This window comes from Psittacula echo (genome assembly GCF_963264785.1).
Source record: "Psittacula echo genome assembly, chromosome: 4".
Lineage (NCBI taxonomy): Eukaryota > Metazoa > Chordata > Aves > Psittaciformes > Psittacidae > Psittacula > Psittacula echo.
In genome coordinates this window covers 75,993,770-76,019,328 of record NC_137738.1, presented here as the reverse complement: position 1 = coordinate 76,019,328, position 25,559 = coordinate 75,993,770, and the positions used below count along the sequence as shown (strand labels likewise).

The window sequence follows — 25,559 nt, the reverse complement described above, 5'->3', positions numbered from 1 at the left end:
GAGCTGTGCAAACAGGAACATGCAATGCAACAGAAATGGTACCATGAGTAGCAGAAAATATTTTGATAGCTTTTTCCTACAGATTTTGCTTTTTGTAAAAAAGATGCAGAAAAGTAAAACTTAAATGTTTTTGGTGAGTATTCTTGTTTCAGTGTCTCACTGAATCAAGAGCAAGAATGCCTTCCTATGTTTTGATATATTCTAAAATAACATTGGAAATAGTTCTGTACTATTGAGTTAATTAGCCTGTTGTCTAGAAACAATATGAGCATTTTAGCAATTTTTTTCAGTCCCACTTTCCAAGCTTGCTTAAAAGTTACACAGTATTAAAAACTAGTATCAATGGTGTATTAAATGAGCCAGGAAAAAAAATCTAGTATCCAGGTCAAAAATTTGTAGGCTGCTCAGTTGCTGCTATGTCTAAAATTGATTCAGTTTTGGCGGAATCTAGTTCAGGCTTATTTCAGACACGTGACATGTGAATGTCTACATTCGCTTCTACTGCATTTACTCTCTAATATCTAGTTTTTAATTTTGATATTTAACAGAACTGTTTTCAAAGAAAAAGACTAAAAGTGTGGGAAGCTGAAGTTTCTAACTTCAGAACAGGCAAAACAGCAACCCTGTACATAGAGGTCATGGCTCCTAATCTCTAGAAAAGCAAAGTCATAAATTAATGTAATCTATATCCAGAAACTTTTTTTAACCTCCTCCCCCCCCCCCCCCTTTTAAACAAGGCTACTGAAAGAGTCTAAATTTATGTAAGCACAAGTGAAATTATTCCTTTTAATAGAGTGTCAGGTGGAAGATAGTACTCACCTGTAAAGCTAGGCAAGAAAGTTCTGAAGCAGGTAATTTTCCAGGAAAATATTAACCATCCCTTGATCCAGTCCCCAGTCTTGCTCACCATACTTTTGAGAATGGTGTTCTAACTTCAGGGAGACTGCCATTTTCAACAACAGATGCACATGTAAATATTAATTACATTTATTGTGAAAAACACTAAAGACACAATGTAGCTTTAACATGCTCCCACTGACTACTAATTTAATCTGAACACAGTTTATTGTGGAAATGCTGCAGACACAAATGCAGATTTAAACACAGTTCCACCATCAGAGAACATGACACTTCAAGGAAGGTCAAAAAATGGCTCTTAAAGCTAAAAAGAAGAGGCAGATGCCATTTCCCAGAAATGAAGGAAGGTAAGCTCCAATGGAGCAGCTTTCATACTGGGCTTTTCTTTGGATTAGTGGTAAACAAAAAACCCAGAGCCCAGTGATTTTTCTTTTTACCTAGTTGCTCCAATCCAAGAATCTTTGGCACAGGAATTTTCCTTTGCTTTGTGAGCACAAGATTACTCAGCCATTTGTTCTTAACAAAATCTCTGTTTTCTACTGTGTGGCATTTAATTGCATATTGTGTAAAGTATACTCTTGAGTGTCAAATTCTGTGTCAATAGGAGACTAACAGCATCAGGTTATCGCACTAGATCTTTTTTACTCTACTTTTATCTGACTATCAAACAGAGTTTCTGTTAGAGAACTGGTTTTCCTCATTATTCCCTAAACTGGCCTTAATTTATTGCATTTACACTGATAAACTGATAAATATATCTACACGCAAGAAGAAAGAATTCCACTGTGTTAATTTAGAGAGACAAAAAAACCCCTGCCAAACTGAAAGTTATTTTAAGCATGCAGATATTCTATTTCTAGTTCACTCTTGCACACTGACTAGATTTAAACCACAGTTGCACTGCTTCTTCTTTGCACAGATGAATAAAAATAAGGCCTATTTAAAAAACCTGCACCACAGAGCAAAGTAGTAACACATGGCTTATTCTGTCAGTCACAACAGTATATTCTACTTCCTCATTGCTCTATATCAGTTGTGAAGCTGTAGTCATGAAACAGGGAATGTTTATATATCAAAACCTTGTGCATTAATCAGAATAAAATTATGTGTGCGTTTTAGACATCAATTAAAACCCTGACAAAAAAAGCATTATAAAAGACTGTAGAAAACTAGAGCTCTTCTAGACTTTTAAACAGCAAAAAACCTAGCTAAAACCAGCAAAAAACCATTATGAAAATCGAAACAGGTTTTTTTGGGTATAATTCTTTGCATGCCATTTCTCCTTACAGTACTACATAATCACTTTGCTTTTTCCTCTCATTTCAATATCAACAAACATCTGCCTATACATTAATTCAGAAAATATTAATTAAAAACTGGAAAGAATTGGAGCCTAGCACAGAGATTTAAAATGTTGTCTCTGATCATATATTTGATATCAAGGCCTAGCATGAAACTCTTATATTTAATCCAAGTAGTTCCTTGTTAGGAAAGAGCACACATATGCTGTCAAATTATTTTCATTACAAAAGATACACAAATAAAACAGTTTAACTGAAAAGCTCTGAAGACTTCTAGGCATCAGGAGGGAAGGCACTTTTCTGGTCACATAATTCTAATACATCGGGTTTTAGCACAACTTCGGTATTTCAATGTCACTTTCAGTTTCTATGCAAGTGATATCCACTGACTGCCCAGTCCTGAACTTCTCCACTTGCAAATAATGCAAAGAAAATTGCTCCAAATAGATTAATAGAAGCAGCAATATAGAAAACCGTCTGCCATTCTCCCACTGTATTCTGTCAAAAGGGGAAAAGAAAAAAAAAAAGCAGTCAATTTGCAGCTCCACACTCAAGAAAAAGTAATTTCTAAACTGACACTATGTGCTTTGCCTATTTAAATGTAAATGTTATTTAGCATGATTTCATAGCAACATAAATACATTGTAAACATAAAAGATCAAATCAGCAGCATAGTTAATTTCAGTTTACTAATACAGCTCATACAGACAGTCCTATAAGAATTGCATTAGACTATCTGGATCATTTTTTCATCTCAGATGCAGAATGTTCATATCAAAAATCACATTTGCACAAAGACTACACAAACTCAGAGAATGTTACTGTAAGAGGAAACACTACCTTGCTTTCAAGTCAGGTAATCCAAGAGCTGAAGTGCTCTGCACTATGCAGTAAGCTATTCCTAATGACTACCATGTGGATATTCCAGAGCAATAAGCTTTTTGGCCCAAACAAGGTAGCTATCTTTTCTCAGATTTCAAGAGGAATCCTCTAAAATCTGGTATTCAAGAAAGGCCTTAAGACACAGGTAGCAAATAAAGAAGTAATATCTGTAGATGTCTTAAGTTGTTGGGCTTTTTTGGTTTTGGGGAGGAGGAGGGAGGATGGTGAGGTTGGGGGGTTAATTTCATGACTACTGTAACAAATCTGTAATTAATCTAACTACAAAAACTAGAGTAATACCAGAACAGTGCATTAGTATAGGATAAAACCACAAATCAACCAACCAAAAAAACCCCACAAAAACAAACAAAAAAATCCCACTTATTAATATGTCTGAAAGAAATAATTTGTTTGGCTATTCATGTATCAATGACTTTTTCCATATTATTTTTAAGGAAATCATTGGAGTGATCACCAACTCCAAAGATTCAACTGTATCAATAAACTTCTCCCATCTTTCTTTCTTAAAAGATTTTAGAATCATTAATATAGTTGATTAAAAAAACCCAAACCCAACACAAAAACCCCACAAACAGCTCCTCACTCCCTTTTTCTGCTGCAAATCACCCTTCAACTAAACCATCTTGGAAGTCAAATATAACGCTGTTCCAATTAGGTGTCTTGTGATACTAATGAGAGAACGGTTTAGGTTAGAAGGGGCCTTAAAGCTCATCTAGTTCCAGCCCCCTGCCATGGACAGGAACATCTTCCACTAGACCAGGTTGCTCCAAGCCCCATCCAGCCTGGCCCTGAACACTGCCAGGGAAAGGGAAGCCACAGCTTGTCTGGGCAACCCGTGCCAGTGCCTCACCACCCTCATAGTAAAGAGAGCTTACACAGAATGTCCTAATCCTAATCCTGTAACATGCATACAGAGGGATGCATTATAAAAACCATACATTTGAATTTAGTTTCTCATCTGAAAAATGCTGACCTTACAACTCATCACCTCATGTAAGAGACTGATTTTAGAAAACACAAGTAAGAACTTGTCTGAATTTGCTAAAATATTACCACGATTGTCTCATCTAGTTGGCATTTTAACAGTTTTACCGTGATAGAAGCATATTCATTTTATTCCTAGACAATACAAGGGGCAAGTCAATACAGTTTCAAAGTCCTATTACAGGTCTTCAATTTTACCTGTATTTTCCTTATCAGAATCAGAAGAATAAAGGCTAGGAATCAAGTCATTCACAACAACGGAACAGTATGATTTATATGTATAACACAGATTTCACTTAGAAGAAATTAAAAGACTTCCAAGACTTGAGATGACAGAATTCCTATTCAATGGAGATAAAACAACCAAAAGAATAGTAAGCAGACTTACATTATGAGTGAGGTTCTTGGCAATAACTGGCCCCACCATTCCTGGGATAGTAGCAAAAGTATTTGTGATCCCAAGGAGAATTCCAGCATACCTGCAAGAGAAATTGTTACAGCTGCTTTTTAACTTACCTGGTTTATCAGTCATGGAAACAATTTTGCCTAACCTGATCACACAGGCCTCAGCTTGACCATGCAAATTAAAACACACATATCCCACCGGGAATAGCTTGCTTTTTTTCCAGTGACAACTCTCAGACAATCTGGTACATACAGTTCTAGGGACACAGTTTAGTGGTGGACTTGGCAATGTCAGGTTAATGATTGGACTCAATGACCTTAAAGACCCTTTCCAACCTAAATGAATCTATGATTCTACACATCTCAATTTTCCAGTGACTAGTTATGAAATTTAACTTAAATTACTCACGGCTTTGCTCAGGATCCTTAATCCAAACCCACATCCCCTCCGCTAAGCCACAACCAAACTGTCTGGAATGAATCCATTGGAGATGTTAGAAAAGAAACATTGCTTGCCTTGAAGGAGTATGATGGAGCGCTGTTCTGCAACAATAAGAGTCTGTTCAGGTATCACTGCCAAAAAGCATCTGCCAAGAAGGCAGTATCACCAGTGGGGATGGAGCATGTGTTCCAAAGACCCGAGTTCAGAGTGCTGCAGCAGTACTTCCCTTCAGCTTTCTCTGGGTCAAGGCCAACGGTAAATGGGTCTGACTTAACCAGTTCTGCTGGTTGCCATTCTTGCAGCTCCATTCTGAAGCTTCCTGTTCCATAAACATGTTGCTCTATCACACACATGTGCATGCATATGCACCAGCGGCCATAAAAATTTGCTGGGAAAAACTGGTTACTTGCTTAATTATCTGAGTCTCAGCACCTCATCTCTAGGTAATTAAAGATCTCTCTCATAGGGGTGTTGCAATACCAAAAGTTTGAAACTGTACCACAAGTGCAGACTTGTGAGAGAGACTGAAGAGAAATAAGAGCTAGACTTCTACAGCAAAGCTCAACCTTCCAACCACTAGAGCACAAATCCCTGCATTTCAGATTTTCAAGGCAGATTTGCTGGCTGAAGAATCATACAAAATACTAATAGTTGCAGTTTACCATAGCAGAAAGGAGTTATCTCCCAGTGATCATTTTAGGCTGTTTAGCAGAGTGAAATTATGTCCTTACTGATATAATTTAATCTCCAAAGAGAGACGTATAGCCTTGACATTTACCAAAACATGAGAATTTAACCATACAGCATTGTTACAAAAGGTTGTTATACGTATATCCAGTCCAATAATATCAGAGAAGCATGGTTTTTGGGTTTTTTTGTTTTTTTGTTTTTTTTTTTTTTTTCTCCCCTAACAGAATCAATTATCTAGTCCCACTCTGATTTTTTTTCCTGAAGGTCAACACTACATGTCAGTTTAAAGCGTGGCAATGTATTTCAGACTGAGCTTCAATGCCTTAGTTAAAATGATCTGTATTTTTTATAAACATAGCATATAGTCTTCTTATCTTGGAAAGTGTTTAAGAATTAATACATCTTTATGAAGCTGAATGTGAAAGTGTAAATATTTCCCTTAGGAAGAGAAGCACTTATAGCAAAACTCCATTTAAAACCTTTAGGCAGAACCAAATGCATTTTGCCTTCAATATATTTAAGCACTGCAATACTGACAAAACACGCTTTCAAAACTAAACATAGTTTAATAGCTTCTCTGGACACCAAAGATCTCTGGCAACCAATTGCTGGCTAAATGCCTCTGGTTATGCCCGGTGTTTCTGACATAGGTTGCATGCTTGATAACGCTCGCTGTTTGATGCAGATAACTGCTATGCCACTCCCTCAGTACAGTGGAGACTCCCATATGAAATGGGAAAGCAAAAAGTGACATGTCTGTAGAGCAAGACCAATAGTAAGCTGTTGGTCAGGCTCTTACGGCACAGTGGGGATAACCAAACACAAATTGACTTGTAGAGCAGTTAAGTAATAAAATCAAGAGTGAAAAAAAAAACCCAGTGTGAGATATATGTGAAGTGTTTAGTGTATAACAGGAGCCATGGGAATATTATGACGGCTCATGGTAATAGCAGTACTTAAAATTGTAATCGTGGCAACATACTGATGAAGAAACTTAAGAGCTAGAATAGAATACGTTCTCCCCACATATGCAATCTTGTCTCCCTCCCAACCTCTCCCTCCCCCCAGTTCAACACACTGATGGTACTACAATTACACGTTAGAAACCAATCAGCACATAGCACATATTGTTTGTCCTTCAGTATCAGTATTGTCATTCACTTTTTCTGTGAATATGATCATTATTTCTTTGGCATAATGCAAATTTTAGTAGCAATAAGGGACCCTTTGCTATTCTAGTCAACATACTCATAACCAATTAAAACAGGCATTTAAGTGCATTTTGAAACTGCTTGGAATCACTTCTGGTTACTTTAATATCTTTCAGTAAATTAAAAACAATAAATATGAAGCTCTGGGTAAACTCTTACCAGAAGTTTCCTTCACAATTTTATGCAGACCCCATTTTCAGATTTCTACAACTATGTCAAGCATTTCCTTGAAATTGTGAATGTCTGCCGTGACTATTTCATCCAACAAAGTTCAAACAGTCACAAAAAGTTAAGGGCGGGGGGGGGAGGGGGGGAAGAGGAGGAGAAGGGAAGTCTTTTTCCTCTCGTAGATGTTTTTGTGTATCTGTTTTAAAGAATTTTTTTTCCTATGACCTTTGTCACAAGGACAGGGCCCTTTTCTTCCTCTGTCTCCATCTGAACAGATTTACTGTGAATTAAAGAGTGCATGTACTCAATAGAGAATTGCTGATTTCAGTAAAACAGAATCTACCCTGACCACGTTCCCACCCACGAAAGTTTTTCCGCACGCGCAGCCATTCACCTCTAGAGGCAATGCCGGGCCAAAGCTTCTGAGCTATCAGCAAGATACCTGCCTCTCCTGCACTTGTAATCAGTATGCTCCCTTCAGCCTATCTGAAAGGAAAGAAGGGCTAGAGGAACTTGTCTGGTTTAAATGCAAAGGGAACAAAAGCAGGACTTTGTCGAGGGTAGGAAGAATAGAGTGGGATTTGGTCAGAGTGATCAGCAGCAGTGCATGTGGTAAATCTAATTATGCCTGCTGACGTGTATCAGCATCATCCCACATGATTCTTGTGCTTTTTTTCAACACCTAAAACATTATGCTGTCACATACAAATTTAATTGACCCCTGAAATAAACACATTAGTAATGCAGAGTGAAATCTCTCTCAAATTAGAAAACATACACAATGTCCTAGTTCTGGAAACCTCAGCCATCAGCTGCATACATAAGTACTTTGTGCATGTGCCTCACTCACAGAGGCAGTTACATGATTTCCTTTTTCCTGTGACAGCTCTGTTGCACTCAGTGGAAAGGATGAATTGTACTCACTTAAGGAGCACCATTTAATATTTTGTTTCACTTCACTTGCTCAATGCATGGACCTGAGCCTTGCTTTCTGCATACTATTCAGCTGTTGCAAGTAGAATTTTAATCATCCCAAATGCTTCCAGTACAGCTCTTCACAGTATTAGTTTATTTTCACAACACTCTTGAGAGATGGGAGTGACAACGTGAAGCCCAGCCTACAGATATGAAGTTAAAACATAGGCTGAGAATGTATGTGCCTACCAGATGCTCAATTTGAGATCCTCAGGATCTCATTTCAAGAGTATTTAACAGCAGTATTCATATATTCAAAGCACAGCTCCACTGACTTCTGTCTGCATTCTGAGTAATATTGTTTTTGCAAACCAGAACTTAATAGTTTGAAGAGGCATACAGAACCACGTGATAAATCAGTTAGGCCTCAATTAGTTTCACTGGATCCAACATTGGTTTCTCAGATGAGATGTTTAAACTTGGACTTAATGAATGAATGCCAGTCTCCCACTCCATATAGTGCTAAGTAATTTCTAGAGTTGGATCCATCCTGTGCACTGTGTGAAGAAAAGGGTTCTGTGCAGGGGAATATTAAAACAATGACAAAAATACTAGCTTGTGATGCACAGAGAAAAAGAGGCAAATCAAAACTACACAGATACCCAAGTTCTGCCATTAAGTAACTTACAGTAGTAATGCCTTTTGACATTAATGCTTGTGTTTTCTATTTTTAAACACAAAGACATAAAAATAAACAACTCCAATTCTCGGCCAAAATTTGACATTTCTAGGAAACTAAATGTTGTAGTTCTGCAAAGCTAAGCTTGAAACAGAAGTTGTATAATGGCCCACAATACCTCAAGATGCACCACTTCAACTACATTTTCTAAATTTGTAATTCTACTTGATTTAAAACAAAGTCCATCTCAGAAGCTTTCATATTCAGGTCATAGTACAAGGTTTTTATAGTTGGCCATTGACACCTTCCCTCTTGTTTGCTACCTAATCTCACCTGCCAAGAGTAATTGAGCTCCTACTATACCATATCCATCTGTTAAGTCAAAACTTGTCCATCACTGTGGACACGACCACCATCCTTCCAATTGCCAAAACCTGGATTCCATCTTCAATTTGGACCTGTCTCACATATTAGTTGTCCAGATCTTAAGAATTTATTTTGTAAGTAACATTTCCACAAAATGGTATTTTCCCCTCTTCACTTAAACTTAAACTTACATTTTATGTTCATTTACACTTTTCATTTTACACCTTACTACAGAATACACATGAGCAGGACCAAATGACTTCTAAGTCATTTGCTACCACAAATAGGTAAATGAATGACAAAGCAAAGTACTTGACTTTTATTAGCGCAAAGAATGGTTATGTGGACTTTCAAAAGAACACACACACATCAATGCTCTTCAGGAAACTGAGTGATCTGTCAGATTCTGCATTTGTAACACATTGGAGAAATTATAGGATGAAATCTAACTTTCCATTCTTAAAAGTTAGTAATTTAAGAGCAATGTTACTTACTGATAGCGGGTCACCTACTCCTAACAAGGTTTTGATACCAGTATTTAGAATGTTTTTCAAATACAAATGATTAACTATACCACAGTGCTTAAATATGGTAACGTTCATGCTAAAGCTTGATGTCTTTGATGGAGAAATATATGAGTGAAAAAATTATTTATATCATGCTGTTCCAATGACGCTGTCCTATAAAGATCATGAACAGGACAAAAATCTAGTAAATATAAGTACAGGAATTATCTAATTTATTACTGCAGGATAAAAAATTTAATTATTCTAAACTGTTGTTCATGTCACACCCTCTGCCAAACTTGCAGGTTTTGCAAATAGAGTGCTTAATACTGTAATCTGAGTCAGTGTCAGTGTTTCCATTCCAGGTCTGTACAGCACATGGTCCACAGCTAAGTTTCCAGGCACCCCAGCAATAAAAAAGCCAAATAACCATAGTCATAAATGTATCACATGCACTAAAAATAGCTTCACCAATACTTACGAAGGTGCTATGTCCAGATGGTTTATGCTGTAGCCAGATGTACAAAATCCTCCTAGTGTTGTTGATATGGTCACGAACGCAACAGCCAGTGCATAGTTGCACCCTATGAATCCAGCTGCTACTAAGAACACTGCAGGTCCAATCATTCCTTTAAGACAGAAATCTTAGAATCAATGGACTTCTAACGTGAGACACGTTGACTCCAAGCTGTGTATACATTTTCTATACAACTTCCACCACCACCTAGTGTACAGAATCCAGCACTGCACTACACGCATTACAGCCTGTAAGGAAGAGATGGGTTGCAAGCCTGTTGCTGCCTCAGGAAACTGCAGCCAGACCAGAAAAATTCCACTCTAGCTGCAAAAAAAAAACACAAACAAAAACCAACAAAACCAACTTCAACTAGATTAAAAAAAAAAAAACAAACCAAAAAAACCCCAACAAAACAACAACAACAACAAAAAAACCCCACAAATATACTTAAAGTGACTTCAGAAAATTTATTTATTGCTATAAAAATTATAGAAGCCACGCTGACACTGGTAGGTGAACAGTGCATTCCAAAGAAATTATCCCCAGTCTAACTCTCCAGGTTTTGGGAACAAACCCTGACTTCTGCAGACCATAATAAAGTGAAGCTGTAAAAGTTCATACAAATGCATATATACATATATATACACATATATACATATATGTATTTATCCTGCAGGCACATTCTAGAATGAGTTTTATTTCACATTTACAAGATCTGCACATCTGGTAATATCTATGCTGGAGCCTGCTGTACAATTTAGAAAACCCAGTCTAGCTTTAGGTATGCTACACCAGGTACTGGAAAAACAGCTTAGCAGCCATCATGAGCCAGTGCATGCTGCTTCCTATCTGCAGTGAGCGTTGGTACTCATTTCCTATACCACAGCCCATTTATATGACTCTATTGTAATCTCTGCAAACAGCTCTAAGGATGTGCTTTTGTTGATGAAGCCAACTTAAGTACTGCTTTTCCTAACACAACAGCTTGTCTCCCCTCTGTTGTACATACTTGGGTGTAAGGCCCTTCAGTAAACTGGGTCATCAAAATGGTGTAGGATTAAAATAAAAAAAATAAAAATAGAAAGAAAAAATCTTGAGAACTTAGTATAAGAGCAGCTTTAAAGAAAGCAGCTGAATAAGCAAAATTGAGAAGGCAGGAAGGATGGGCATACATAAAGCAGGCTGCACCTTGTGTGGATCCTGTGCCTAACCTTTTTTTTTTTTTTTTTTTCCTTCTTTCTCCTGCTCCCTCTTTTAATCAGCAATCAAATTCTTTATCCTAAATACAGCATTTTCTCTATATTCATTAATAACCTGATGCTGTTGATTTCTTGGTGATTTCAGATCATCTCTCCTACCAATTAGTCAAGACCATTTTGGGTTCTATACTTGGACTTCCTACCCTGATAGCAACTGTAAATTTTGCAAGTGTATTCCTATTCAGTTACATAAGTCTTAAATAAACAGAACACTGAACACCACAGGGCTGGGAATAGACTTATGCAGAACACTGTCTTCTCTCAGTTTGAGAAAGCAACTTGTAACGGATCATTCTGTCAAGCAGTTATCACCACTTTTTTTTTTTTAATGGAAAAATATCTACTCTTGGCAAATTAATGTACAAACAAAGCTGCTCCTCTCAAGCCACGCACAATCCTGCCTAACCTTGTAGCAGAATGTCACACTACTTTCCCAAACCCTTCATTTTTTCCAGATTGATACTACAATGTGTTCCAAATAGAGGAGACACTTGCACCTACCTATTAGGGTAAAACATTTGCGAACACAAACAGTGGAGAAGTTCTGGTTTTGCCGTAAGTAATCAGCAATTTGCCCAGACAGAATTATACATAACCAGCAGCCAAAATAAGGTAGGGCAGACAAAACCCCATTCTGTTAAGGAGAAAAACAAATAAGAGACAGTTAAACCACTGGAATACTTTCAAAAACACCACTTGTCCAATGATTTCCTTAGTTTTCTCTTTCCTTTTTAACTGGAAATATTCTCCTTTATGAGCGAGCAAAGAAGTCGTAGACAGTATTTCAGAAACCATAACATAAGCTATAAAATCTGAAGCAATCATACAAACCATACAACAGAGAAAGATATTTTTATAGTTACTGTTTTAAATCAGAGCAGCTAAAAATAGGTAACATTCATCTTCAAAAGCTACCATTAAGTTATATGTCAAATAAGGCCTTAAAAAACAGTGGAAATTAGAAGGCAAGCAATATTTTCAATGCATCTGCTTAAATGTGGGGGTTTATTTTACCATTTTCCAAGCTATGTATTTATGTTTCAAGGTTCTTAAACAGGTTCCTCTATCCTAAACAGCATGGAAGATCTCTATTATTTGATTTCTTCAATTCAGAAGAAAGATCCTTTTATTTATCTTACCTCCTGTGCATCAAATCGCAGGATCTCCTTCATGTATGTAGGCAAGAGCGTAAGGAGAGTGTAGAAAGTCCAATTATAAGAGAAGTGTGCCACAACGATAGCCCAGAGTGGAAGGGACTCCAGTATAGGTCTCCAGGGAACAGATTTTTGTGTAGAAAGCTAGCAAGCAGAAGGCAGAGAAAAAGGGAAGAGAAAGAGTGATCAGGACATTGATATGAAGATTTCCTAAATACAGTGTTTTGATCCTACTCAAATCTATGTTGACAACTCATTCTGAAGGACATAAAGTGACATGCATCTATCGACTGAGACTCATCGGCAGTGATCCATTGTGTTCAGCTCTCACCGAATGTATGTTACTGCTCTGTTTTGCATCTACTAATAGTAAGACTGCATCTACTTTGCAATCTTACTATTGTAAAGTAAGACAATTACTTTACATTTTGTAATTAGAGTTTCAAAAATATGCCTTCCCTTATTGAGATTTGTTGCCTCCAGCTTTTACTATAAATGATTATTTAAAGTCATGCCTTATGTGTTCAGTTAGCTGAATCTTTCCTACTTAATCCTAGATATTAAGTGTGATCTCTCAGACAGCCTCACAGGTTGTATATACATACCCCCAGTTACAGGAATAAACTCTTATGCACACTTTAGGAAGCGGCTCGTAAGCATTTTAAAAATGTTTTCTCCCTTAGCAGTGATCACTTTCTTACTCTAGAAGACACATGAAGGGCAAAAAAGTTGTAAAACATTGTGTTGTAAAGTTTAAAGACAGTATACAAGCCTGGATCTAGATTAAAGAGAACTGGTAGACTTGAACTTTTTATTTAAAAAGCATTTCAACAGTGTCTGTGACAAATGGCATTATTATAAATGCTTTGTTTGATTACTGATTGTTTCTCTCTTACACAACTGCATTATATTTTTAATTTTTTTGTTTGACAAATTCTGCCTCTACCTGAGATTAAGGATGTTTTTCTAGACATCAACAGAGCATGACACTAATTACAGTATTACTGGTTTGTGATTTTACTTTGTTAAGTATGACTATACCAAAATGCTGTACCTGATCTTTTAGAGAAGAGAGTATATATTCTCTTTCAGCATGTGAAATGCTCCTGTGAATTTCTGGTGTATCGCTAACCAACCACATCCAGAAGAACCACCAGAGTACACCAAGTGCACCTATTGTTGGGAAAAGATGGATGAAGAAATAGAAATAAAAGCATAAGCAATGATATTGGGTGATTAACACACTCAGATGATTTATTTAGAAGTCTTTTTTCCAAATGCCCTAATTTTAATGAATAGTATTTTTCTATCTACTTACAGACAGTAGTTCCCCAAAGTTGCTTAACAATGCACATTTAGAGGCAATAATAAAGAGCAGGAAAGCCTTTTTTTGTGCGTGTGTTTGGGTTTTTTCCTTTCCACTTGGAAATGCCTCATATAGCAAGAAAGTTGCATACACATCCATACTGTATTTTTATCAGTCACACTGAACAGCTACCAAGGATATGGCTCACCCAGAGGAAATAAAAAAAAATCACATTAACTTAATCACAAAAAATACCTTGTGCACATAAACAGAACATGACTACATACAGCTTAACTGATGTACCAATACTCCTATTTATTAAGGCAACCGCAGACCTGTCATTTGAAAAAGGTAGCTTTCAACAGTCAGTCCAAATCAACTGTACTTTTACATAACTATAACATCATAACTTATTTCATTTTGTCCAATTCTTTGTTCTGAATCTTTTTTATTTAGACAAAAATTGGAGGTGGTTTTGCTGAGAAAAGTGTAATCCTTGCCTTTTATTCCGACCCTCCCATCCCCATGCAGAATATGAAATGGCTCAGATATACAAACAGAGCTATAAAAAGCATCAGTTACTTCTATGACATAGTGTTAGGAAGTATTTTCTGTGTTTGAGCTTCTTCTAGAACATAACTCACAGTAAATATGCTATGCCTTGCATTTTGGGCATTCCTTCCTTCTCTGCTAGAGAGATTTTCCGCACAATTTCCATTTAAACCAGCAGTAACTTTTCACATGTTCTTTCATTCACAGTATAAGTTTGTTCCTGGGATTAAAGTTATTAACTCAATTTCACACTTCAAATAAGAAATTTCAGCCTCTTATTTCCAAGTGCTGGGAGAGCTAAGAGCATTTGACTTATGCCAGCTTTTGTCAAAGTCAGAGACAGCTTTGCTCATTGAAAGCAAGGCTTACAAAGCCACACACAAGAATCTACTTAGCTTTAAATATCTCTAATTTCCCTGGAGGAATAAAATAGCAACCATACATGCAAAAACATTTTTAAAACTTGAAGAAGTTTTGTAATATACCATGCTTTTCAAAAAGAATATGGATTGTACTTTAATAACAATAACCCTCCCCACCACTTACCAAATATGTAAAACACATAAATCCAGTTCATATAGTAGCAAATTAAACCAGACAGTGGCAGAGAGACAACAGTTCCCAGCTGTGCACCTATCAGTAGAAAGCAAAACAAAGTGGAAAAACAACAATTAGGTCTCCTATAGACCCCTTAAGCTAAGCGGCATTTCAGTTATTTCCTTCTTCTGTAATTAATCATGCAGAAAAGAAATTCTTACCACCACTAGAGGGCCGCCATTTCACCTTAAAGAAACACAGGCACGAGAAGATGCTTTGGCAGCTCCAAGTAAGACACACAAGGCCCTTTATTTATAGTATCTTGTATATTAGCTATACAGTAACTCTTTGCATCACTTTATACCAAAGTTAAGACTGAAGTTTATACCTCGTTGCAGATCAATGCCTTTTCTCAGGGTTATAAAAACCATGAATGAATGAACATAATGAATGCTAAGCAAGACTTAATTCAATGTTACGCTTTTCAGATTAAACGCCAATTAAAATTTATAATATAAATCCCTTTGATTTAAGTCAATTCTCCCTGTTACTGCAGTAAAAATGTATAATCCCATTATCAGTGTGGGAATTTCTCACCTGCATATGAAATACTAAGAAGCTTGCTGCGTTCCAGTGGAGGAGCCCAAGAAGACCACATTGAATGCATAGCTGGGAAGGTAACACCCTAGAAAACAACATTTAATACTGTAGAAATGCAACAATCTTAGAACTACTTCAACTTTGCGTATTTCAAAGCATATTTCATTAAAAAGCAGTACAGTATGTTAGTTAACTTGTTTAGTAAGAAATCACTTTTAAAAAGCGCACAAGGCATAAGAGTAAGGAGGCAAAATTAATTTCTCCTGATTTTGATTCTATATGTACTGGAGAAGCTGCAAGAATACAAACAATACTGTTCTCAGCTCCGGGTTTCTAACAAATGAGGAGGGATAGATCTTGTTTTGTCTCAAACATCTTTACAAAAACCCCACTTTTTCTTATTCAAACAGCTTAAGCTAGAATACAGGGCAAACGTTTTAGTTATTAAAAAAGATAAAAACTAGGCTATTTAAAATGAAACAATTCTTATACTACTGACACCCACAGGGCCTAATGCCCACAGTTTATTAATATATCATTCAGGTACATTTTCAAGTTACAGAAAGCATTACCTCTCCCAATCCTTCCAAGGCTCTAACAGCTATGAGGTAGCCAACTCCCAGATTTGCAGCTAGGGGAGTAAGCAAGGTGAATACAGAAGTGCCAAAGATGCCAAACCCCAGCAACAGCTTTCCTCCAATTTTGCTTGCAAGATATCCTCCTGGAATCTGAGTAATGATATAGCCATAGAAAAAAGAACCAAGGATCCATCCCTGAGTATCAGCATCCCAAGAGTATTTTTCTCCCTAAAAAGAGGGGAGAGGATGTGGGGGAAGCAAGCAGTAAGTTTAAAACAGCAGGTTTTTTGTACATATTTACATAACTTTGATCTATCGTTTAGTTCTTTATACCTAAATTGCAAATCTTTCATGGCCTCTTCCCTAGGGTCTCCTTCTTCTACACACATCTATACTGCAATGAAGGTTGTGCTGAAAGCTAATTCAGGTAGTTTACAGTCTGTCCAGACATATCTAGCCCAAGTATGAAAATTATCACAACATGAAATAAAAGTGCTTGGGCAGTTACTCCATTTTGAGTTCTAAGCAACTTGGGTTAGATGACACAGGCACAAACTACGTACTCTGCTTGAGAGTGAATCCTACTTCTGTATCACAGTGTGGACATTCTACCACGCTCTAGAAAATGGCTTTTCCTGCAGAAAAGTTATGGACAGAAAAGCAAACACAGAAATGCAGATGCTTAAATTTAATATTAAGGAAAAGAACAGCCAAGGACAGGACTCACAAGGGTAGAGTGGACGAATGGGAAAAGCACAACAGAGGGAAGATGAGTTTAGCAGACAAAGAAATAAAAGCAGAGAGAGACTGAAGCTATAAAGGAAGTCAGCAAGAAGACATGAACTGTTGCCCAATAAAGTGGTTTTGAAGTTTGGGGTCTTTTCCAAAAATCCTATTTTTTGGGCATCTAAGTGAGCAGCATACATTTCACAGAAGTGATGAGACAGAATCTTCTTCCCGTAAAGTCTGCAGTCATAATTTGCTCATGATAAATAATAAATTATCTCTAAACAAGCAAACAAAATGAAGGCAGGGAGATGGTAAAAGTGCTCAGTAATAAGCTTCAATTATAAGATGAGATCTATATAAGTTTGAATTTACAAAGTTGGTGTGTGGTTTGGGTTTTTTTTGTTTCATTTTAAAGCATTTTTTTGTATCCAACAGTTCCATTTGGTTAAAAAATGTGATTTTTAAGGATTACTGGAAGGGAAGTCAGAGATAAAGGATATAAAGACAAGAATTATGATCTCAGAAATAGATCAAAGAAGTGAACAGAAAAATATAACATGTTAATTTGCAATGAAATTTCATGTCATTGAGACTGTACAAAAACCAGGCAAATATAGACAGCAATGAGAACTGTGACGCAGATGTAACAGTTGATCATTGGCATATAAAACAGTGAGTCATAGAAGATCTACAAGGTCAGATTAGCCAATTTGTAAGGAATAGCACACAAAAGATGTACGTAAAAAAAACCCCTGACCTTTAGCACAGACTTCTAAATTAGCTAGTCAGTTTAAGGTTATTATTTTTTAGAATAGCTTTAAAAGAACAGCTGAAAACGCCATCCAGTAAAATGCAGCCTGTTCTCTTGCCACCCAAGCATAAGTCATCAGTCACAGACTTTATTAAAACAACTTTACATGCCACATTACAGGACAGTATGTTTGAGACCTCACCGTTGTGTTGCGAGGAACATTTATGGTGGAAGAATGCTCTGGACACACATTGGAAGTCGTATTCTTTGCTAAGCTTGTGTTAGGTTCTACCATATCCACCAGAGCAACGCTCAGGTTCACTCGTAATGCGTACAGGAGGAAGAACCCAAAAAAGGCCAGTAGTGCTAGATTGTAGCGAGCTGAGCAGCATGCAGGGACTGAAATGAGAGTAAATAAAACATTTCGTTTTAACAGAACCTAACAAAATAAGAGCAACAAATAAGCAATTTTCACTAATAATCTCAGAAATTTATGGGTGACAAAAAAATAGATAAAAAAAAAAGCGCTAGCTGTTCTAGTCTTAAGGGGTGTATTCAATAGAGGTAGAGGGTGGGTGAAAAAAAAACCAAAAGCCCACTTTTCTACTGATGTGCGAAGCAAATGTAATTCTAGTTTAGACAACTGTCAGCTACTTGCACAAGTGGGGCTGCAGTGGAAGTGTGGTGTGTGGTCTGCAGAAATGGATTTAGAAACATGGTTTCAAAAGTCCTCTCCAAAATACAGCTTTTTTTTTTTTTAATTAGAACTTCACACTAAAAGAACACCAAGATTAGTGGGAAGCCTGTCACATATGTGAAAACAGATCAAGAAAAACAAGGGCTTTCAGTGTTAAAGAACAGTCACTGAGATTCTAGGCCGTCTTCTAGGACAACTTTTCCTTCTTTAAGCTTACTTATAAAGGCATACACATTTGCTGACAGCTGCCAAACAGAGAAAACTGGCAGAAAGGGGATGGCAAATACTGTGGTGGCACTGTGAAACAGCAAGTTTCTCAGTTGCCCAGTACGTCACTCTGCCACAGTCACCATACAATAATGAAGGCGACAGACAAAAATGAGTCTTAGATTCATCATAAAACCTGCGTTGTGGTACTAAGTTGATTCTGTCAGCTGTTTAAACATATACATCAGACTTTGAACTGCAACACAGTTATTGATTCACTTCTACAGTAGTACACAACAGCATTTGGCAGAGATTGTTTATCAGAGTTGAACTGTAACTTGGCCAGCACATGATCAGTGGCAATGAATTTCGTATCTATACAAATTACAGTTTAAAGTCTGCAGATATTCTTTATGAACTGGGAATGCCTGAACCTACTGAGCGGAAATGCCAGTGTTGAGAAACTACTTGAAGAATCTGCTGAATTTACAAATAGTTAAGGGTGGAGTTTCCAGTCTTGTGAGGAAATTATGGTGCTAGTGGAAAATTTTATAACCTGGATGTCTGAAACTCCAGGAGGGTTTGGGATCAGCACCTGCAGGTATTACATCACTCTACAATGATCTCATCTTTCTCTGAGTATTCGGAATTCATGTTAAACAAATAAAGATATCTATGAAAAACAGGATTGACTGGAACTTCATCTGCTACTGCAGTATATTTCTTGACTGGATCCTCTGATCTGCTGTAAGAAGCTAAATACATGCCCTGTAGATAAGCTACCTACTGTCCCCTTCCCAGTAACTTCCTTGAAACAAGGAATAAGCCTATGTGATTTTGTATTTTTCAGAGGGGGCACCAACAGAGCCTATCTGCAAGACTGTATTTTTCAAGAAAGCAGTAGAATTTACCCATTTTTGAAGTCTCTAACCCTGATCAACTTTGTGTGAAGCTCATTATGGCTGCACAAGTTGTTAAAATGACACAGAGATGCTGTATTTGCTATGTTCATTTAGTAAATGAGTAATAAGTGACGCTACTGTGCAAAGACACAAAATGCCTTCCAGACCTGCAGTAATTGCAAGTGTTGCCTCAGCAGCATGAGAGAAAGGTGTACCCGATTTTTAAGTGACATGAAGGAAAGCAGCCAAGATTTTATTGCTTACTTTAAAAACAATAAGCACCAAGAGCAGGAAGTGCTTACTGAACAAAAACCAGTCAAGCAGCTTCATTGTTCTTTATTGTTCTTTAAAAAGCAATTTGCCTTAAGTATAAAAAGTATAGTCATATAATTTATAACAATTAACATAATTACAGGTAAAGTTATTTAACCTTTCCACTGCCTGTATTTGCTGGGGTTAAACAGTAATAACAGAAGGTTGAATATCACACTGATGATGTAACCCTTCCTTGGAAATGCAGATTAACTGGAACATCCATTATTATTCCTCTGGAAGCCTCTTGCTGCTATTCACCTTGTCCAGAGAGAAGCTCCACAGGATGGATGTGCAAGAACTTAAGATAATTCATGTCAGATTTTTTTCAATCATAAATAGTTTATCATAAAAAATCTATATGCATGTAAATCTGCAAGTCTGAAACAAATGACTGCTAAATTATTGCTTCCCTGTCTTTCCAGCAAGTGCATTTGCAATACCTGAAAATATTAGATCAAGTTAACGGAACAGAAGATTCAAGAAGATTCCAGATGCATTTCAGTCACCCACCTCTTCAGGAGGTTGCTATAATCAAAACCACACAGACATTCACCCCTTCACCCCACAACGTTCAAGGTAGCTAACCATGATGTTCAAGGTCTTACCTTGATTGGTAACCTTGGGTCCTACATCTATAGTTAATTCTGATTTAAGGGGCATGTTTTATAATACTGCAACTATAACTGCAGTTGAAGAATCTTCTTCAGCTAAGGAAATGCAGGTCTGTGCTGCAAGTTGCATGGCAGTTAAAGGAAGTTGCTCTTCTGCTGTATTTTTCCTTGTGGGTGAGGTGAACCACCTCAACTGGAGCATGATGTATTGTGCAAACTTAAGAATGTATTGCTTTAATAACTGACTCGAACTAAAATTTATCTTTCTGGCACTTAAAACTCATTCATGGTTGGACTTAATGGTCTTAAAGGTCTTCTGCAGCCTAAAGATTCTATGATTTTGACAGCGGCCCCTCTTGCTGCAGTTATGTTTTCCAAGTAGGTTAGAGTATTTTTGCACGGCATATCAAAAAAACCCAAAACAAACCAACAAACCAACCCTTAAAATCCCACCTTACTCTCACAGTTTGTACATTCTGGGAAATAAAACAATGCAGGCAACCACTTCCATAACAAGCAATCTGGTTTCTTTTAAACAGATAACCAATCTGCAAGTGGTTATCTGTTTAAATTCTGCCTTAAAGTGAAATTCCGCCATAACCTTGGAGGACTCCAGCGGTCATTAACGATTAAACCAGCGTTTAAGCTGGAGTTAGTCACTTGTCTCCCCAGAAAAGACACGGAGCCAAGGGCAGGTATTCACACCCGAACTCGGGAAAGAGGCTGCGCGCCGGTTCCCACCGGGAACAAAGCCCGGACCCGCGTCAGGACCCAAGGCCGCGTTTGACCTAACGCTGACACCACCGTGTCCCGGAGATCAGACACATCTAACGGCACGGGGCAAGAAGGTGAAGCCCCGAGGCCACGGTCGCCGCCGCTACGGGACACAGGGCCGCTGTTGTTACTCTTAACAGGGGATCGCGGGCGCCAGCCAGCAACCGCTGCGGCAGGCGAGGAAATAGCCCCACCGGGAAGCTCTCGGCTCGGGCTCCATGGCAACGCGACGCCGCGACACACGGGGCGCGGCACCGCCGAGGAGGCGCCGCGGCCCGGCCCGGCCCTGCCCGCCCTCCACGGCACTACCGTGCTCTGCAGCCCCGGGCCGGCAGGTCCGCAGGGAGGCGGGGGCTCGGCTGGGCACGGCCAGCCGGAGCAGCTGCCCTCGGTGCCACCTCTCGCTCCCCTCACCCGTGTCGAGCTGGGACTCCTTCAGCAGCGGGGTGCGGTCCTCTCCCTCCTCGGTCTCCATTTCGCTGCCACCCAGACCGCCCATCGCGCCCAGGGCCAGGCTGCCGGCCGCCACCGCTAAGAGGACAGGAGCACAGCCCACCGCGCCGCAGCCCGCTCACCCCACTGTGCGCCGGGCAGCTGCAGCCTCCGGCGGTCATATGACGGGTGCTGCCTGGCGGAAACGGCTTCAGCCGCAGCCCAGCACCACTCCGGTGGCCATCTTTGGTGAGGGCAAGACCTGCGCTAGCCCACCCATCTGCGGCGCGGACGGCCCCGCCCTCCCGCGGTCCCTCCTGCGAGGCGAGAGTGATGGACACCCTGACAGACGGGCAGCCGCGGGTGCCGCTGTGCGGCCTCTCTCGGCTGTTTTGGGGAAAGCGCTTCGTTTAGGACAAATCTCATCCGGCGAATCACGCCTTCCCTTCCCCGGCCGCCTGCCGCGTCTGTGGCAGCCGAGGGAGGAGGCGGCTGTGGCTGTGTGAGCTTGGCTCTGGTACAAACGCTTCAGGTTGTGCATTGCAAATGAACGGCGGGGCAGAGAAACGCTGTATGTTGAAGGCGCCTTGATGTGGTGGCAGGAGCCGCGGTGCTGCTACCATGTACGGCTGTGCATGGGCAAAGGCAAGCAGCATCTCAGGCAGGTGAAGTGTGACAGCCGTGTCCAAACAGGGGAGGACTTGCTGTGCAGGTGCTGGGTTTCTCTGTAAAATGCCTAGCCACTTGAGCAGTGTTACATCAATCATTACAACAATAAATTGCAGCATCTGCAGCACAGGGCCTTTTTATTCTGTATGTACACAGTGCCCAATTCCTGGAGCAAGGCCTTAAAATGCACCAATATAAATGAGTAAGCATCATAGTTTATATTACATATAAACTCTACATGTGATAGGTTTTCCCTCCCAGAATCAGTGTTTTTCAACCTCAGACAAAGCTAACAACATGGCAGAGATCTTTAAGTTTTACAGGCTTTCAAATAGGAGCCTACCTCTGCTCGTTGGTGCCCTTGCCAGGGCTGAGTGCTGAGTCATTCTGACGATCCCACCCATCATCTGCTGAAACCCTTGGCTTTGCTATATGCCTGCATCATCATCCTGATGTCTAAATAACTGCCTGGAAAATTTTGCATACTGGAAAATGGAAGAAAATAAAAGATCTCTGGCAGCATATTCAGATATCTCATTTCACACAAGATAGATATACTGAGTTTGCAAGTATCAATAGAATGACTGAGGCTGTGTGTTAGTCATATAGTATTATATCTACGTGAACATGTGAAGCAAACCAGGACCTCTGTTCTGGTTCTGAAATTTAACCTAGGAGTGTCTTCTGTGAGTCAGACTTACCTGGAAGTCACTCTTACAGCCAGAATTACAGAAAGAAACCCAATTGCTTTATTCTGACAAAACATACATCAAGCACATTTTGCAACATTTTATGAGAAATAAGACTTGGGTTGTAGTACTTGAAGACTTTAGCTTTGCATTTCTCACATTCTGTACTCTCGTTGGCCTTTCTGTACATACCACCAGCGAAAGACCCCAGTGTGCTAGCACCCAGCCCATGAGGAAAAAAACCTGGGGGCATATGGGCCAGGACTGATGTGCTGCACAGGGTCATGAGTATGAGCACTTCATCCATAGACTGAACCCCTAGCTCTTCTTAGACTCATCATAGCACAGGGAGGACAAGGAACTTCAGGGACTGGAGCGATAAACTCTTTGCTTTTACCTCTTATTTCTTCTCACCAAGGCAAATTTTACGTTAAAACTACCTACACTCTCAGAATGGGATAGTGCCAACAAACCTTGCAACAGCAAGGAACGTGGATTTCTCTCCCTTGCTGCCTCCTTAGATCTTGCAGAAGCTTGCTGGTGAGTGAATCTTCCTTGCTTAGTGACATACTGCAGGTTGAATGCTAGGCTGCTGCCTGTCAAACATTGACACCTATAAATACAAGTTTAGGAGTGTGTGAGGAGGACCGAGCTTTGTCACAGCAGATAAGAACATAATTCCTTATTCCCCGAAGGCTGACATTGTGTATAGCTGTATGTAAACAGGTGTCACTTGCCTCTGGCCAGCTGGTTGTTGCCTGGGCTCTGATCTGCCAGGCTCTGTCATAATTGTGATGCAGTCCTGATGTGATGTATTAGAAGCATTTTCTGACTTTATTTATTTATATTTCTAAAAAGGACTGTTACTTGTATTCAACCACTTCTGCCCTGACTACTTTCAGTGCTGGATGCAGCTGTGCTCTGTACTAGGGTGGGGAGGTGGTGGAAAGCACTGCTCAGCACCCCACTTCCGTTGTCATCTGGCCCCACAGATGAGAGAGGAGAACAGCAAAGGTTTGCACTTTCTTCCGTAAATCCCACCCTGACATTTTACTTAATCAAGCTAAAAAGGCACACCGCAGCATGTCTCGTGTAGAGCAGCAGATGGCTCTCTTTCCTCTGAAGTCCAATTAGGAAAAGAAACGTCGGATGGTGCCTGTGTCTTCAGAGAAACTCCAGCCTTGTTCATTCCAGTACCATGGCTCCTTAGGGCAAGCTCTCATGCTTATTCAGTGGTGCAGACAGGATACGGCTGTGATGATGTAGGAATACATTTTAAACTGTTTAACACTACTTATTCTAAATAGCAACCCTCAACCCTAAATGTTCATGTTTGCTTAGAAGATGAAGAAGGTGGGCTGGGAAAACATATCAGTGATGCTAATCTAAGCCGCAACATTTCCTCATGGAGCAAAGTAATGTCTCTTCTGTCAGATTATGAAGTTTTCTGGGTAATAATAATAATAAAAAAATAAAGTTGCCTATTTCAGAGTTCCCACATCTTTTTTAAGTATTTTTTTTTAATTAGTATTACAACACACCATATTTATTTATGCTTTTTTAAAGAATCTGACTTTTGAAGTCTTGTTTTTCAAGATGAACAGAAAAAAGTAGCAGAGAAATACAGCTCATACTCACAATATAAGAATAATCTGGTTATTCTTAAATAGCTGGAAGCAACATAAGCAGAGTTCAATAAGTGAAAATTGAAATGCCTACTTTTAAATTTGCCTTAAGTCTCTATATGCAGTATAATATACAGTACTTTTATGTTATAAATGCCTAGCAAGGATATTTGTATGTTAGACTGATCATTTACAAAACGGAAGAATAAAAAGCTGAGGTACCAGATCATTTGGACAAGAAAAGATATGCACATGCAGCCAAGCAAAAAATTCCTCAGGTTTCCCACAAAAGAGCAAGTTACATCAATCAAAATGGAAAAAATTAGGATGCCTTCAGCTGTGCTGTCCTTCTTTACTGTAAAGTGAATATAAAATCATTACTAAATCATGCATAAAATGATGCTGACCAAATCAGAAATGGTTTATGTCACTCTGGCAGTACAATGTGTTATCATCTGACTGGAAATATCCTGTCTGCTTCAAATGCTTCAGGGCTCCCTGTGGCCACGGATATCCTTCCCTGGGGGTTTATGTTGGGAGGGGAGATATTCATCATGCCCACTTTTCTTCTCATTTGTAAGCAAAGGCATTCCATGCAGTTCAATTTTTGGCATTGGCCATGACAGCAGAAAGCTTGGGACTTTCCTCAGCAATGTTGCTTTCATGGGGAAGAGAGGAAGCATGGTTTCACGTTCTCTACGAAGTACTCCTCTGGGTTATATGGCAGTGCTCAGTTAGATTCAGAGAAGTGATTTAAGATTTGTATTTTTCAAATTTTAGTATTGTGGTAGCCAGTGGCATTATAGGTTGAAAGTACAGGCACTCTGTTGTCTAGGCTCCCTTATGTAAAGGTATTCTTCCTAAAGGAAATGGGAGTAGCAACGATGCTGAACATTTCCTATTGAGCAGCTGGTGTCTGTTCAGGACACTTATCTGCGCATGGAAACAGGGATTTATATTTATCCTCTGTCAGTGGCATTTAGTTTTACCTTTGCAGTGAATGCTGAATCTCAGGCAAGACACTGCACTGGGGCTTTGTGGAACCTTCTTTCTTTTTCACTGTAGTCGTTTCCTCATATATAGTTGTGGTTTAAGCCAGTCGGCAAGTTAGCCATGCAGTTTCTACTCCCCCTCCCCCCCCCCCCCCCCGAGGGATGGGGAGAAGAATAGAAAGAATGTAACTCCCATGGGTTGAGATAAAAACAGTCCAGTAACTAAGGTATAACA

At 39.1% G+C, this 25,559-nt stretch overlaps 1 protein-coding gene across 1 annotated transcript; it reads right to left on the bottom strand.

Moving 5' to 3' along the window:
* Window positions 1–1,056: 1,056 nt before the first annotated feature.
* Window positions 1,057–21,509, bottom strand: SLC17A5 (solute carrier family 17 member 5). Its single transcript, XM_080616609.1, has 11 exons — window positions 21,332–21,509; window positions 17,614–17,810; window positions 15,926–16,159; window positions 15,351–15,438; window positions 14,763–14,849; window positions 13,413–13,531; window positions 12,344–12,502; window positions 11,706–11,838; window positions 9,910–10,057; window positions 4,435–4,525; window positions 1,057–2,657 (listed from the first exon to the last, which is right to left on the bottom strand). The coding sequence occupies exons 1-11, from the start codon at window positions 21,414–21,416 to the stop codon at window positions 2,520–2,522; spliced, it is 1,479 nt and encodes a 492-aa protein (XP_080472735.1). The 5' UTR covers window positions 21,417–21,509; the 3' UTR covers window positions 1,057–2,519.
* Window positions 21,510–25,559: the final 4,050 nt, after the last annotated feature.

Coding starts and splice junctions, on each gene's coding strand:
- SLC17A5 (XM_080616609.1), bottom strand. CDS start 21,416: ATGGGCGGTCTGGGTGGCAGCGAAATGGAGACCGAGGAGGGAGAGGAC. Junction 10,058..11,705: donor CAAATGTTTTACCCTAATAG/GTAGGTGCAAGT, acceptor TCTGTCTTAAAG/GAATGATTGGACCTGCAGTG. Junction 2,658..4,434: donor CCAAGAACCTCACTCATAAT/GTAAGTCTGCTT, acceptor CCCTTTTGACAG/AATACAGTGGGAGAATGGCA.